The sequence below is a fragment of the Chiloscyllium punctatum genome, chromosome 48 (assembly GCF_047496795.1).
Source record: "Chiloscyllium punctatum isolate Juve2018m chromosome 48, sChiPun1.3, whole genome shotgun sequence".
Taxonomy (NCBI): Eukaryota; Metazoa; Chordata; class Chondrichthyes; order Orectolobiformes; family Hemiscylliidae; genus Chiloscyllium; species Chiloscyllium punctatum.
This window is the reverse complement of record NC_092786.1, coordinates 49756118-49772466: the sequence shown is the minus strand read 5'-3', so window position 1 is coordinate 49772466 and position 16349 is coordinate 49756118. Positions and strand designations below refer to the sequence as shown.

General features: G+C 40.6%; 1 protein-coding gene across 4 annotated transcripts in view; it reads right to left on the bottom strand.

Moving 5' to 3' along the window:
• Positions 1-4953: 4953 nt before the first annotated feature.
• LOC140469009 (lactadherin-like) overlaps positions 4954-16349 on the bottom strand; it is a 92935-nt gene continuing 81539 nt past the window's right edge. For 2 of the 4 annotated variants that reach the window (XM_072565184.1, XM_072565186.1), the window contains 3 exons: positions 14616-14818; positions 12208-12363; positions 4954-8648 (listed from right to left, as the gene is read on the bottom strand). In XM_072565184.1, the coding sequence (XP_072421285.1) occupies positions 8505-8648; positions 12208-12363; positions 14616-14818 (503 nt within the window). In that variant the 3' untranslated portion in view covers positions 4954-8504. The remainder of the gene's footprint in view (positions 8649-12207; positions 12364-14615; positions 14819-16349) is intronic. The other 2 variants (XM_072565185.1, XM_072565187.1) reach the window with 1 other exon arrangement.

Here is a 16349-nt window from a genome sequence, read left to right as displayed (position 1 = left end):
CTGCAGTCATTGTTTTTACCAAGTTGGACAGAGGGGCCTGTTTCCGTGCTGTATGACTCAATGACTTTATAACTGATATGTTACTGCGCTGTCCTCAGTAACAGAGAATGTGTGAACACTTGGCACAGTTACTTGCCAAATATTTGCTGTTGTGGTTTTGAGTATCACAAAATTCAGAATTTCAACACAGAACATTCAGCCCATGATGCCTCTGATGGTGACAGTTATTATGTTGGCATTTCTTGAGCTAAGCACATCCCACTCTTAAAAAAATCTCATTAACCCCAACCTTGAAACTGCAGAACCAAATTGACATTTTTCCCTTCCCCATGTAACTCAACCTAAGACCTCTCTCGCCAGTGGTATGCTTGTGACAATGATTGACACCTATTTAACAGCTGGTCTAACTTTGATTTGTTCTCAGGATGTTGGAGATTCCAGCAAGGAGACATTTTGTTGGCCACTTAGTCGTGGGCCTGCAGATCAGCTGTTTTGCAGTGGAGTGTTTCCCCCAGGGCAGTGCATTGGTAGCGTCCTTACAGGCTTCAAGTCCAACCTTTTCCAGAAGTGTGTATAAGAACATCTTTCTAAACAGATTGATTAGAAAGTACCTTCCCTCAGACAATATCATTCAACTTGGGCTGAGTCTGGGAGAAGATGAGAGAGCTTTGTATCTCACTGAACAACCCTGTCCCACTTTACATCCACCACACACTAAAATCAGTCCCACATTTTCTGAACTCCTTTTTATTAGGTTTTGCTTATCTTCTTAATCAAACGCTTTAAATATTTTTAATGCTTGTATTTGGCCACAAATGTTAGTGCTGTTGTTTGAAGTTTGCCACAAGTCCAGTTTTGATGTAAGATTGGAATAAATCCACCAGACAGGATAATTCAAAACCCAAAAGACATCTCTTCATGTGGTGTGGACAGTGAAATGAATCAACCTAATCGGCAGGGACAAGATCAAACAGAGTTGTATTTGGCCACTTTTGGTTTTACAGTTTAGTTAAGGACTGGTTTCTGTAAGCTTTAGAAACTGTTTCATGTCTATTCCATGTTGGATTATAGATCTGAAATTAAAGGTATTTGATGTTTCTTTTCCTGGCAGTTAAACTACCCTCTCTACTGCAGAATATTTGACCCATTCCCTCCTGAAGCAAACTACGTTACTCTGACAAAAGAGGCTTGTTTGTTGATGAGGCAGGAAACTGTAGGAGCTTTGAAGTATTTTCCCACTGTTAATGAACCCATATATTGACACGTTTACATTACCAACCAGCTGAACATCTCGCACTGTTTCAACGAAATTTGCTAGAAAAAAAACCATGTGGTTAACAGTCTTGTGCAAGACCTGACTTCTGGCATTGGCAAATAAAAGATTATTTGCTCCCACACCTGATTTGATGCAAAAAGGTGTGGTGATGCAGAGGAGTTGTTGGAAGGGGAAGGTGTCTAAATGTTTATCCCACTTATAATAAAGACTTTAATTCTTGCTGACATGCAATTCCATGCACTTCACAAAGTACTTCATCAATGGTAAAATGCTTCAGGATATCCTGAGGTCATGAAAAGCACTATGTCAATAAAAGTTTTCACTGTTTAAACTGGAAATTGAGGTTGAGTTGTTACAGCTGAAGCCAAAGCTCTGGGTTCAAATCCTACTCCAAGACCTGAAAACCAAAGGTGTGTTTGTAACACAGCCACACACAGGTGGAGTATCAGCTTATACTAGATTAGAGTGGAAAAGCACAGCAGGTCAGGCAGTATCCAAGGAGCAGGAAAACCGACATTTCAGGCAAAAGCCCTTCATCAGGAATGAAGGCAGGGACCCTCGCGGGGCTGGAGAGATAAATGAGAGGCCAGCCTCAGATGCTGCCTGACCTGCTGTGCTTTTCCAGCACCACTCAATTCTAGACTCTGATTTCCAGCATCTGCAGTCCTCACTTTTGCCTGTCAGCTTGTATCATCCTTCCAACATAGCCCCATGGCAGGCAGTAAGAAGGGGAGAGATTCCTGATCAGTCAGGTGATGAAAACAAATCAGAGCCTCTCCCAGTATTATTCACAGCTCTGGGCCAGAATCTGCATGTTGCCACAGCAACCCAGAATGTTTGTTTCAGTTTTTTTTTATTCATGGATATCACTTGCGGGACCAGTGTTAATTACCCATGCTTAATTGCCCAGAGTAAGTTACAAGTCAACCACATTGCTGTGGGTCTGGAGTCACATGTAGGCCAGAGTAAGTAAGGATGGCAGATTTGCTTCCCGAAAGGACACTAGTGAGCTAGATGGGATTTTCCTGACAAATTCGTTTTTGGGCATGAAGTGAGACAGCCACTGGAATTAATTAAGGACAAATTGGTGAGTCAGATTTCCGAGACCATATACTTTGACTGTGTGTCAAATTTGAGGGAAAGATTAAATAGAGCAGGTGGGTTGGCTAGACAGCATTTAAAAGTGACAGAGCATGTGATGAAGCAGGAAGCAAACAAGAAAAAAAATTATAGTTTTGCTTGACGAAATAAAGTGTTAATGTTACTACTAATGGTAGGTGAACCATGAAAGGTCTTATCTCACTCAACTTAATGAGTCTTATCTCACTCAACTTCCTTTCAATTTGATTAATTCTTTGATAGGAACGCCAGATAGAAAGAAATCTCACAGAGTGTGTCATGTGAATATGCTCAAAAGGTATTTTGATAGGGAAGGAAATCAAAAGGCTACAACATAGAGTGAAGAACCAAGTTCAGGTGATTCTGAATTAAACACTCCTCAAATTAAATTGGACAATGAGGAAATTCTCAAAAATTGGGATAAATAATGGAGCTGCCTTCCAGAGGAAAATCAAAAAGACCTGAAAAAGTTATTACTATTGCATGGGGAAATATGTGGGAATAAGCTTGGAAGTACTAATCGAATTACTCATGATGTAGATACAGGATGAAGTATCAAAAACAATATAAGCAAAGTGATTTGCACTGAATGGAGCTCATCCAACATAATGGTGTCAAAAGCAGATGGTACCCACAACTATGTGTAGACTATTGCAAAAGTTAAAGCAGTTACAAAGACTCATTCATATCCTATTCCACATTTGGAAGACTGTATTGAGAAAGTGGAACAAACAACTTTTATTTCAAAGTTGGACTTACTCAGAGGCTACTGGCAGGTACCTTTATCTGAAAGAGCAATGAAAATTTCGGCTTTCGTGACACCGAATGGACTGCACCAGTTTAAAGTCATACCATTTGGTCTGAAAAAGGTGGCAGCCACATTTCAAAGACTAACCGATAAAATCGATTTGGGATTACCCAATTATGTATTTCATATTGATAATTTGGTGATTTTTAGTCACATATGGGAGGAACATTTGAAGCATTTATCAGAATTGTTCTGTTGACTTTGGGAGGTGGATTTGGTGATAAACCTGGTTAAGAGTGAGTTTGCCACTTAGTTCCTGGGCCATGTTATTGGATATGGACAGATGGTCCTACAGGCTGTGAAAACAAAGGTCATTGGGAATTTCCCATGCCATCAATGAAAAGGTAGATACTATAATTCCTGGGAGTGAGTCGTTTTTACCGGAAGTGTGTACTAAATTTTAGCAGTGTAGTTGTTCCACTGACTGACTTGTTGAAAAAGTGCAGAAAATTTCAGTGGACTGAGGAATGGGAAAAGACATTTGACAGCCTGAAAGCTGTGTCAACCATTACTCCAGTGTTAACCATGCCTAATTGCGCAAAGCCATTTAAGGTGGCTATCAATACGATTGATGTGGCTGTTGGTGCTGTATTCTTGCAAGATGATGAAAAGATGGAAAGACTGATTATTCAATTTTCTGGAAAAATATCCAATCATCAATAGAAATCTTCCATGATTCGGAAAGAGACCTTGAATTTGGTGTTGGTTTTGCAATATTTCAATGTTTTTTGCCAGTAATGTGACCAAGAAAATTGTATCTTCTGATCATATCCCCTGAAAATGTTTTGGAGTAATTTAAAGATAAAAATATCAGACTGTTTAGATGGAGCTTATTATTGCAGCCATTCAATTTGAAAATTATACACATGGCAGGATGAAAAACAATTGCCGATGCATTGTCACGCCTTTGATGAATGCATGTGAAGGCATTGAGTGATGACAAAAACAGACTGAAGTGGATTGTAGTATTGAACATTTACACGCTTAGAGTCAATGTAATGTATATATATTGTAATGTACTAAGAATGTAACACTTAAGATTTTAAAAAATGAAGCCATCTTTATATATTGATGAATCATTTTTGTTATGCTATAGCTTTAGGAAGTGTATCTGATTTTATATATATAAAGAAATTTCTGCACAGAGGTCCACAGCAGTCTGCTCCAGAACCAATCAAGCTTGTGAAGCCTTGAGTTTTATTTTTCAACGTTGGAACAATAGAAGCAACGTGAATGAGTGGGGTCAAATTCCCACAGGTTTTTTTAGCCTGCAGTAGCAATTTCTGATGGGAACTTCAAGCTGGATATGGAAGCTGGTTTTCCTCTCTCATACAGCTAAAGCCTGGAATTCTCTTCCTGCTGCTGGAATTTCACATGAGATAATCTATATTACTGAACCTGCCTTTGCCAAGTGTGGGTTTATGGGATGTTGATATATTGGAACAGTATCTGTTTAGTAGTTAAATAAGCCATTATTCTGTTTGGTTTTCCAGCAGAGCTAAGATATTCCAATTATTTCTTTCGTTGTATATTAACTATAGTTTATGAATAAAGTGTGTTTTGCTTCAACACTGTTAGCCTGACCAAGCAAACTGCATCCAGAATGAAACATCTGGCACTTCCCTTTAAAATTAGTAAAAGTTGGAGTCTATGTTATCTTCTTCATATATGTTGAGGGTGTTTCAGTCTGGTCCATAACATACAGTGCAATAAAAAGTTTCAGAATAAAGACACAAAAAGCTAGAAAGTATTGTTTTAGTCATCTTTAATTGTTTGCACCAATATTTTTATTAAATCCAGTAGGATTAGTTCTTACATACATCAGAGATTACACTGACTGGAGGGGTGTTTGTTGGGTTCTATGCACTACAATACTTTATCATGTATATCATGCAAATTGTCTGAAGTTCAGCACAAGAAGGGTTAATTCAAAAAGGATGTCCTCAATTGAAAAGGCCTTAAAACTTCTATAGGACCTTATGACCTTGTTCCTTAGGCATTGGACATTCTCATAATTCATAGCAGTCAAGCTTGCTTCACTTAATTAATAAATGGGACCTCTTCAAAATTTTTTGGATTATTTTTTGGTTGAGGGGAAAGGGTCATCTGAAATTATCTCATTCTCTGGATGGACTTGGTGCCTGTAATAGAGAATCAGAAAAGCTGAAAAAAAAAACACAGGCCATAGAAAGAAACTGTGCCTTACCCCCACCTCATCTAAATTTGCATCAGAACACACAAATGTTGGACTTGGAGATGCATTTTAATGAGGAAGATTAGCAGAGCAATGGGGAAAGAATAAGGCAGCAGAGCTGATGGTACAACTCTTAGCAAGAGGCAGCCTGAGCTGATGGGGGAATGATCTCCCTCAGTGCTATACAATCCTATGGATCAACAGCTTCATTCAAAGTCCTACTTCAGTCAAGCACAGGTTTTGATCCCAGATAACAAAATGTTGCAAATACTTGTGCTGCTGTCAAATGTTCCCTACCTGAAGTGTTCACACTCAATTTATCATGTTTTTCTTGTTTTATAACTGCCTGATTCCATCCCAAAATCACCAATCCTGCATCATCCCCCTCGCCCACATCTGCAACCATATAGAATGCAAGAATAAAAATATTGAAAAAGGCTATTCAGTCCTTCAATCCCATTTTTCCTGCTTTCTAGTACACATGACCTGTGCACCTCCCATATGTTCATCTTTCATAACGCATGTACAATCCACTTTATCAGAACCACTACCACAATAAGTCGATATTCCTCACAGCCAATATAAATCAAGTCTGTCATTCACTACAATTATTTCTTTTCATTCTGAGGCAGTATTTTCTATAAGTGCTCTCTGATCCTCAAAGATAATCATGGAAATCTCCATAAGTTCAACTTACTTCACAGCCTAATTACTCATCCTTGACTTACTGCACTTCACAAATAGCAATCCTTCAGTCCCAACTGAGAAGATCATCAACAAGGGATTATATGTTTTTGGGTGATGTTAAATTAATTTAAAACCTTCTTGAGACGGTCCTGTGATGGAATTGTAAAGATCTTATCGTATATCTGGATGAGATTTTCAGCTTTCTCACTGCCAGCTATTGGGGTACACACTCCCTTTACTTTCTTTTAGGCTAGAAATTGGTTCAATTGTTTTCTGTGCAACTGACATTACAGTGTAGAGATAATGACATGGAAAGCTCCATGGAAAATAAACATTCTACCAATGAACAAATGAGTTCAAATTCTCAGCTAGCAGACTAACCTCCAGCCAACCAACATTAAATCTACAAAGAAACAAAGGTGTGAGAACAGGTGACCCAAGTTAATAAGCAAGACAATAAATACCTAAAGGTCACCTGGAAGAACCACACCTCACTTAACTAAGATTCGCCTACAGGCATGTTCACAAGCCTTTGTATGTTGTTTGGTGCATTGTTTTACAGAGAATTTCTGAATGGACGATGTTAGCAACATTAAGGTGAGCTTAAAATTCACAAGTTCTCCTGGAGTGACACATTGCTGGAGGAGCTGTGCAAACACAACTACCTTTATATCTCCCCTATATTTTCTTCTTCTCTGCTGAAGTAGAGTTGAACTGCATGCTGACTATTGATAAACAAGTGCATATGACCGGAAGTGAAACTTGCAGACAGGTTTCAGGTACAAGTGAGCAAAAACAGCACCTCCAGCTGTCTCCCGTAACAGGTATCTAATTTCTGTGTTAATTAAAATGTAGTATGATTAAAATCTGGCCTTGTCATTAATCCTACTATTTTAATTATTTGAAGGTGATGTCTTTGTGAATTGTGACAGCTGCAAACATCATTGGAGTCTCTAGTTCTTTGTCATGATTTTGGATGAGGGACGGAGATGGGAGACTGTGACTTCCAAACCCTATTGCTCTCCACTTAGAAACCTAGGAAGAGGAGGAGATAATTTAGTTCCTCAAACATGTTCTGCCATTCAATGAGAGCTGTATTTTGATCACATACACCTTGGCTAACAAAAATCTATCGATCTCAGTTTCAAAATGTTCAACTAATACTCAGCCTTGGAGTTCCAGATTTCCACTCCCCTTTGAGCAGGACATATGTTCTGTTTTTAGTCTCAGAATTTTACTAAAATTCATTGCGATCAAACTATGCAAGTGCCAACCTGCAGGCATTCAATCTAATCCAATCAGGGGCTGCTTTGACCCATCACTGCACCACCCAGCCATTGGTGGATGCAGTTTTCTTTAAGATGCACAATTTCTCATACAGCCATTAATGCTGGTCACAGTCCCTAAGAAATTCACTGTACAGTAAAAGGGATCTACTTATTTTGCCCATTATCTCGCACATAAACAGTAACCCAACGCAACAGGGAATACTAATGCTTAAGGATCTTGGTTGAGTTAACGGGGGTAATTTTTACTTTGGGGCATTTGAATCAGGACATATCTCTCCTGATTTCAAATGGTTTCAATGGAATACAAATGAAAACTAGGAGGAATGTACTGTGAGCAACCACATTGTCTGTTTGTATTGCCATTAAAAAGTTAAAATTACCTGTCATAACCTTTAGTAGAGATTGCATCTCATAATACAAATGTACATTTACAGTTAATATCATCAATTACCTGGTACAGTGAAACATTCTTTCCTGATCTCATGAAAGAAAGCTCAGGCTAAGATGGCAATAGAGATTTTCACCTATTAATCAATAAGAGTCTCAAACTCATTTTTCTCTTGAAGGACCACAATCCCAGTTGCTAAAGGTTCTCTCAGGGACATCAAGACAAGTAGAGGTCTGTGCCTGAGATTTCTGCACAGACTAAGCTCCGAACTTCAATCCCATTGTTCTGTTCAGTTAGCAAGTGGAAGTCAAAGACATCCTCACAGGAATAAGACAACCATGCAAATTCCTTTCATTTTAGTGATGGGTTCTTCCATCCACTGTGTGAAAACTGAGAAAATCCAGTTTCCCACTTGCATTCCCTTGCATTCCTTTGCCAGTGAGCAGAGGAAAGAGAGGAAGCAGCAGGAATTTCCATTAGTATCCCATGGGATGCTGACAATGGAAATTCAGTCACACACTGGGAATGGCCAATCATGCAGGGTCACAGGTCAAGGGAAAGCACATTACAAATATTATGGATCCTGTTGCTTTAAATTATGGCCAATTTGATTTCTGTCAATGCAGAGTTATCGTAAAGTGAAGCGGGCGTTCCAGTGTGTGTAAACAGGGATAATGCAGTTGATGCAGATCAGCGCGCAAAACATATTGAATGTTCCCCTATTGCATGCAAGAAGCAGGAGTCTATTCCTGACATCCGAGGAGTTCAACACGGAGTGTGATCCGCTCGTGCCAAGTCTGAGGCAAGATCCGAACAAACTGTGCATAGATTGGAGGATCAAATATGTTTTTCTTGTGGCTGTAGTTATCATAGTTTCCCTGGAAAACCTGAAACAGTAGTTTGCAAAGAAAAGAAAATCATTATCTTTATTTTGCAGATAAACCCTTTCTTCCCTAACATTCCAAAACCTGCACCAACTCTGCCAAACCCAGATTCCAACCTCTTCTCAAACAACTGGTGCATCTCTCCAAGTTGTGCACATCTTTGAACTATCCCTCAAATCCCCTTTATCTTTGATGTTGGATTTTGGTGGACCGCTTAAGATGATTCAGCTGGGCCCATTGAGATGTTTACACAAACACTTTCCAGCAGGGGTCACTGGTGTGCCAACTGGAGGGAGAAATCACTTTCTTCAACTGTACCCCAGCCCCAACTCTATTTTAGTCCAACTGGCTGAGGTGAGTGGTTGTGAGACCCAGATCAACGGCTCTTCATACGTCAGAGCAGCAGGGAATGGCGAGGGAATGTAAAGGCAGGCGTACTTTAGAAGGAAGGCTTGCACTGAGATCTAGGTTTACAGCAGGGCAATCTTACAGGCCAACTGGAAAAAGAGAAAGCCATTAGAAGATTGCCTTGCTCCCCTGTGAAGGCTAAAGGCACTTGCTGCATATGCCCAATATCTATCACCACCTCGTGGTCCAGTAGCAGATACAGGGACTGAAAGGAGGGACACGCACTGACTTTCAGCTCCTATCACCCTAATACCATCATCGCCTATTCCTTGGATAGGGAAGGAGGCATCCTCTTAGGGACAGGTGAAGGTTACATGAGCTCGGGGCAGTGAGGTGGATGGAGATTACACAGCCTGAACCGTTCTTACATTCACTTGCTTAAGATCAGGTCAAGGAGACCTCCCTCCTCCACCTCCCCCCCACCCCTTTGTTGGTCCAAACAGCTACGTCAGCCCTGAAATAGAGTCATAGAGATGTCCAGCATGGAAACAGACCCTTCAGTCCAACTTGTCCATGCAGACCAGATATCCCAACCCAATCTAGACCCCACCTGCCAGCACCCAGCCCATATCTCTCCAAACCCTTCCTATTCATATACCCATCCAAATGCCTCTTAAATGTTGCAATTGTATCAGCCTCCACCACATCCTCTAGCAGCTCATTCCATAAACGTACCACCGTCTGTGTGAAAAAGTTGCCCCATGGGTCTCTTATATCTTTCCCCCTCACCCTAAACCTATGCTGAGTTCTGGATTCCCCGATCCCAGGCAAGAGACTTTGTCTATTTATCCTATCCATGCCACTCATGATTTTATAAATCTCAGCCTCTGACACTCCAGGGAAAACAGTCCAGCCTATTCAACCTCTCCCTAAAGCTCAAATCCTCCAATCTTGGCAATATCCTTGTAAATCTTTTCTGAACTCTTTCAAATTTCACAACATTCTTCCGATAGGAAGGAGACCAGAATTGCACGCAATATTCCAAATGTGGTCTAACCAATGTCCTGTACAGCCGCAACATGACCTCCCAACTCCTGTACTCAGTACTCTGACCAATAAAGCAAAGCATACCAAACGCCGCCTTCACTAACCTATCTACCAGCGACTCTACTTTCAAGGAGCTATGAATCTGCACTCCAAGGTCTCTTTGTTCTGCAATAGTCCCTAGGACCTTACCATTAAGTGTATAAGTCCTGCTAAGATTTGCTTTCCCAAACTGCAGCACCTCGCATTTATCTAAATTAAACTCCATCTGCCATTTCTCAGCCCATTGGCCCATCTGGTCAAAATCCCATTTTAATCTGATTAACCTTCTTCACTGTCCACTACACCTCCAATTTTGGTATCATCTGCAAAGTTACTAACTATACCTCTTATGCTCACATCCAAACCATTTATATAAATGACGGAAAATAGTATAAAATCAAAATGAAAAGTGCTGGAGAAACTCAGTGTAGTGATTGTAATTAGACCAGCCAGGTGGACCTCATAGAATAGGAGTTTCCTGACTGTGACTATTAATCTGGTCCCATTAGGGAGCCCTGGCTGACAGATATAAATGGAATTGTGTAATATGCACTGTTTTATTGTTCAGTTTATCAGACTGTTTGTATGCGATTGCATCTATTATTTCCTTTTTGATGTGATAAGATGGAACTTGAGTTTTGTCCTCTTTACCCTGTGAACTGGTGTACAGTGGGGTTTGGGGGTCTGGCTTCGCTGCCCCTTTCCCCTGTAAATTGCTGTTTCTTGTCAACTGCTGTTCATTGTTAACTGTTTGCTTGTAACTTGTACTGTTTAATAAAATATAAACAGGAGTGTCAGCGGTTCTGTTCACTGAGAGCTGGCTTTGAGGGAGTTAGATCAGTGTCAAGTTTTCTCCATGTGTAAATAAGAGGTGACTTGGTGATGGGATACCAGCCTCCAAGGAGTTATTTCTTTAAGCAGGTCTGGCAGCGATTGAGGAGACAGAAACAGAGTTAACGTTTTGAGTCCAGTATGTACTTCTTTTGAACTCCACATTCAGTTTCTTTCACTGCAGATGCTGCCAGTAATTTGCTTTATGTGAGAATCATTTCAAAAATAAAATGTGAATCTGTGGATGCTGGAGATCAGAAACAAACAAAAACAGAAAATGCTGGAGAAACTCAGCAAATCCATAAATGTCTGTTCTGTAGAAGGGCCACTGGACTCCGTCAATACTGTTTTCTCTCTATAGATGCTGCCAGACTTGCTGAGTTGCTCCAGCAATTTCTACTTTTGTTTGTTTCTGAACCAGTTTCAAAGTCCCAGTGCAAACCAGTCCACTTCATTGATCTTTGTTTAACCAATTCTAACAAGGCTGACTAAATTCAGACAGGAAGAGGGCTTACATTTGTATAAAGCTTATCTCTCTGAGCATCCTGAAGTACCTCTCATCAAGACAAATTACTTTGAACTGCAGGGGCAAGCGTCTACTCTCTGCACAGCAAGATCCAACTCTCTGTTTTTGCAAGCGGAGGGTGGAATGCTGGTCAGGATTTCAGGAAAAACACACCTCCAAGGCAGGAAATCACCTTAATGTTATACTAATTTTATTTAAACAGCGACCTGAAACACTGATGGGGTCTCAGTCTGACAGGCAAGTTCCCCTGACAGTTCTCTACTGGACTGTCAATTTCAATAAGACGCACAAGAGCTGGAATCATGCTTTATCTAACCATTTGGGCGGCACGGTGGCACAGTGGTTAGCACTGCTGCCTCACAGCACCAGAGACCCGGGTTCAATTCCCGCCTCAGGCGACTGACTGTGTGGAGTTTGCACGTTCTCCCCGTGTCTGCGTGGGTTTCCTCCGGGTGCTCCGGTTTCCTCCTATAGTCCAAAGATGTGCAGGTCAGGTGAATTGGCCATGCTAAATTGCCCGTAGTGTTAGGTAAGAGGTAGATGTAGGGGTATGGGTGGGTTGCGCTTCGGCGGGGCGCTGTGGACTTGTTGGGCCGAAGGGCCTGTTTCCACACTGTAAGTAATCTAATCTAATTTGCTCTCCCAAAAGGTGGGGTTGACAATGACTGAGCCAACCTGACACAGCAGAGGAACAAAACAGGGAGGATAAATAGGAATGTTTCCCCACTAATGTCTTTTGAAGTTCTCTGCACAGCCCACCATGTTGTTTACCTTGTCTTTCCTTGTGATGCTATCTTGGTAAATAGTCCATGACTGACCATCATCACTGAAAGCAACTTTAAAGGATTCCACATATTGAGCTACTCCAAAATCTTTTGCTCCTTGGGTGATGATGCCAGTGATCTTTTTAGGAATCAAGAGGTCAATCTGGAAAAGAGACAATAGACAAACATATTTAAAAAAAGTTAATGCAATTGTGAAAGAGCTGCAGCCCAATCCAGCCTTCAAACAGACATAGCACAAACTGCAAACCCGTGAACTCTCTGCAACACATTTCATGTTTCCTTCAGTTTTAACACAAGTACTTTGTTATTCCTGAAGATGATAACCTATTGCTGCTCCTAGCTGTTTGTGTGGTGAATCCCCTCATTCCTCAACCGCAGTGTGGTTCCTTCTCTATGAGCCTATAGCTATGACTGTGATTAAAACAAAAATAAATTAGAAAATCAATTGTCAAATTAATTTAACTTATTTTAAAGCCTAGCACCTCTTCATGGTCCAAAATGGTTTTGAAGATAGGAAATACTTATTGAAGATGACAGCAGTAATCACCTGACCCAGTTGAACCATCTAGAAGCAGGACTGAAGCTGAATTGAAATTAACATATTAACTAAATGACAGACCTGCATCTAATATTTGATTTGCAACTTTTAAAATGTTTATAGACATGGGGATGAAAGTTCTCTGTAAATTATTCCCAGTTGCAAATATTAATGAAGTAAGCCACATGAATATGCAATGGAACTGTATTTCACACAATAGCTTTTAGACAAAGAGAATAAAAAGAAGTGGATTTAAAACAGCAGAAGAAATGAGAGGCTTGCTCAATCCCTCTCCCTGTTTCTCCCAGCATTTCAGTAAGGTGTCCAAAACAAATCAGAATCATCCAATGATATCTACACGTTTTACCATGGCGGAGGATACAACACATCAATTAAACAACCATGGTCTCAGATTAAATCTAAAGCTTGAAGGATTTTTCAAATCACACACTCTTGACCTACCTTTTCATACTAGACACCTCCCACTTTGTAAACTTTATACCTGTGTTTGATGTTGTATTTTATTAATTTTCTCACCATTAGCAAGTAATAAGTAATTCACCTAGGAAAACATGGTAATTGGCTCAAATTTTGACTCACAATACATTTTAACTGAAATGTGGCACAGGTACATGCTTAAAATAATTAGCTCTGGGCTTTGAGGCTTTGTGGTCTTCCTTGGATATGGGTGAGGGAACAGGTCAGTTAAGACTGTGCCCATCTGACCCAAACTCTTGTGAGAGGTGAAGAGAGGAAAGTCCCATTTGCCAGCATTTGGCCCATATCCCTCTATACCCTTCCTATTCATGTATCCATTCAGATGCCTTTTAAAATGTTGTCATTGTAGCAATCTCCACCACTTCCTCTGGCAGCTTGTTCCATACACGCACCACTGTATGCATGAAAAAGTTGTCCACTTAGGTCCCTCTTAAATCTTTCCCCTCTCACACTAAACCTACACCCTCTGGTTCTCATCTTCCCCAACCCAGGGAAAAGACCTTGTCTATTTACCCTATCCACGCCCGTCATGATTTTATAAACCTCAGCCTTCAATGCTCCAAGGAAAACAGCCCCAGCCTATTCAGCCTCTTCCCTATGACTCAAACTGTCCAATCCTGGCAACATCCTTGTAAATCTTTTCTAAATCCTTTCAAGTTCCACAACATCTTTCCGATAGGAGGGAGACCAGAACTACACACCATGCCAGTCCTATCTTTTTAATGAGGGAGGAAGAGAGCTTCTTCAAGGAAGGCATCCTTGTAAGAGGATTCGCAGTAGGCTAAAATCTTCGAGGAGAAAGTGAGGACTGCAGATGCTGGAGATCAGAGCAGAAAATGTGTTGCTGGAAAAGCGCAGCAGGTCAGGCAGCATCCAAGGAACAGGAGAATTGACGTTTCGGGCAGATTCCTGAAAAAGGGCTGATGCCCGAAACATCGATTCGTTCCTTGGATGCTGCCTGACCTGCTGCGCTTTTCCAGCAACATATTTTCAGCTCTGATCTCCAGCATCTACAGTCCTCGCTTTCTCCTATCTTTTTAATGCCAATGTTCTACCTTTCCTCCTTAACAGTTTTAGCAGCATAGATTGAACAATCTCCCCCTTTTAAATACATCAAGTCATTTTACAATCAGGACCTTCAGAGGCACTGCACAAATCCCTTGTATGAAGCCACTTTTTTTTTACTGAATCGACATTTGATAAATGCAGCTAAAATTCAACAATTAACTTCAAATAGCACCACAATGTTCCATCAGAGGAAGGTAAATCATTTATCTAATTTTTGCATTATCCAGTTACTGTTTATTCATTCACTAAACTATGACATTCATTTACTCAAGGTGGTTTCGGGCTAATACCTGAAGCCACTGTGATTTGTTGCTGAGCTCAGCAGTCCAGGCATTGGTTTTCCCTTGTTTGTCCAGACGCGCTAAGCAAGGTGCCCACGTGAACGCATCGATTCCCCACATCTTGTACGTACTCGAAGCGGTGACTTGATTGTTTCTAATGAATCTTGACTTCATTCCAAGTGGCTCCGAACAACCTGTTGTGTTTAAGTAAACTGTAAACACAAATTTTTATGACAGAGTGGGAAGTGCCTCCAAGTCACTAAAGAAAGAAAAAAAATCTATCCTTTATCCTGTCTGCTCTTTCAAGGCCCTCAGCACCAGATAGCCTCCTGTACCTCATCAATTGACAATTTTTCATAGCATTTACCCTTGGTTGGCTCCATAGGAACTGAACAAATCAATGTGCGAGTGTGAAGTTCCAAGACTTTGGCATTTTTGAGGACCACATTTCCAGAATCTGGACAATTTTGTTTGATTTTAAAAAAAATCAGGGTTCTTGATAACAACCAAATGAACCACAAAATATTAGGAGATAGTTTTTATTTGGAATTTCTACACAGAGTAATGCCCAGTCTCTATCTGTCATGTGAGGCACCAGTGAGAAGTTCCACCCACACAGAATGAGAAAGCACAAGGTCAAAAGGGCATGTCAACCTTAGATACTACCTTGGAGTTCCTCTATTCCAGTACAGAAAACAGTACTTGGAAAAGTTTAACAACGGATTATTTTTGATGGTTCAGTCATGGAAAATGGACATAAAGAACCATATAGAACTGGTAACAGAGCTATAAGTTAGTAAGACAATTGGGCTAGCTCATCTCTGGTGGGTCAGCGATGGGTACAATAAGTGAATCCAAGCCCTTGCTGTAAGCATTGATGCCTGTTCAATTGTGTGCTTGAGAGAATGATTGGGTGTGAGTAGAGTATTGCCCCAAGTTTATAGAGCTTAGTAACACTCCATAATCAATATTACACTGCAGGTGCAGTAGCCCCACCTCAGCACAGAATCAGAAGTCCATCAGGAAAAAAGTTATAACGTATTGCTATGGGGAGGAAAGGACTCATGGTACTTGATGGAGAGACAAAGACATGAATCACAGTGCTCATTCACTAAAGTTTTCTCGAATATACTACTTTATTTCTGTTTGCCTTCCAGTTACTCCAAGTACCTTATGACAAATGAACTGTTTCCTATTAGTAACCTAACACTCACTGTCAAGAGGGAGATCAGTGATAGTACATAAACAGGTTGGCAGACTTGCTGAACTCCCCCCACTCATCTCACTGCTTCTGTAATGGGATACCCCATTCTTACCATCATGCTGCAGATTCTGAGCCACTGAGAAAGAACAAATAAATAACATTAATACTTGTGATGAGGTGACATCTTATCAGGCATCGTTACTTTGAAGCATGGTGACTTTTGTCATGTCAGAAAGCCCGGCACTTTACTAGTACCAGCAATGGCTAGCCAGTTTGCTGTTTGCTTTTTAGATGGTTAAAGGAGCAAAGTTTGCCCACAGAGATTGACAGAACAAGACCACAGGCAGATGGTGCTGCTTTTATTCTCATCTTTAGTGTTAAACACCAGAGGTTAAAAAGGTCATTGGACAGAGTCCAGACATATATTTTTTATTTGGACTTTTATTTCAACTTGTCCATTACAAAATTCCAACCCACTGACTATTTATAATATAATACAATACAGCACAGGAACAACAGGCCCTTTGGCCCATCAAGCC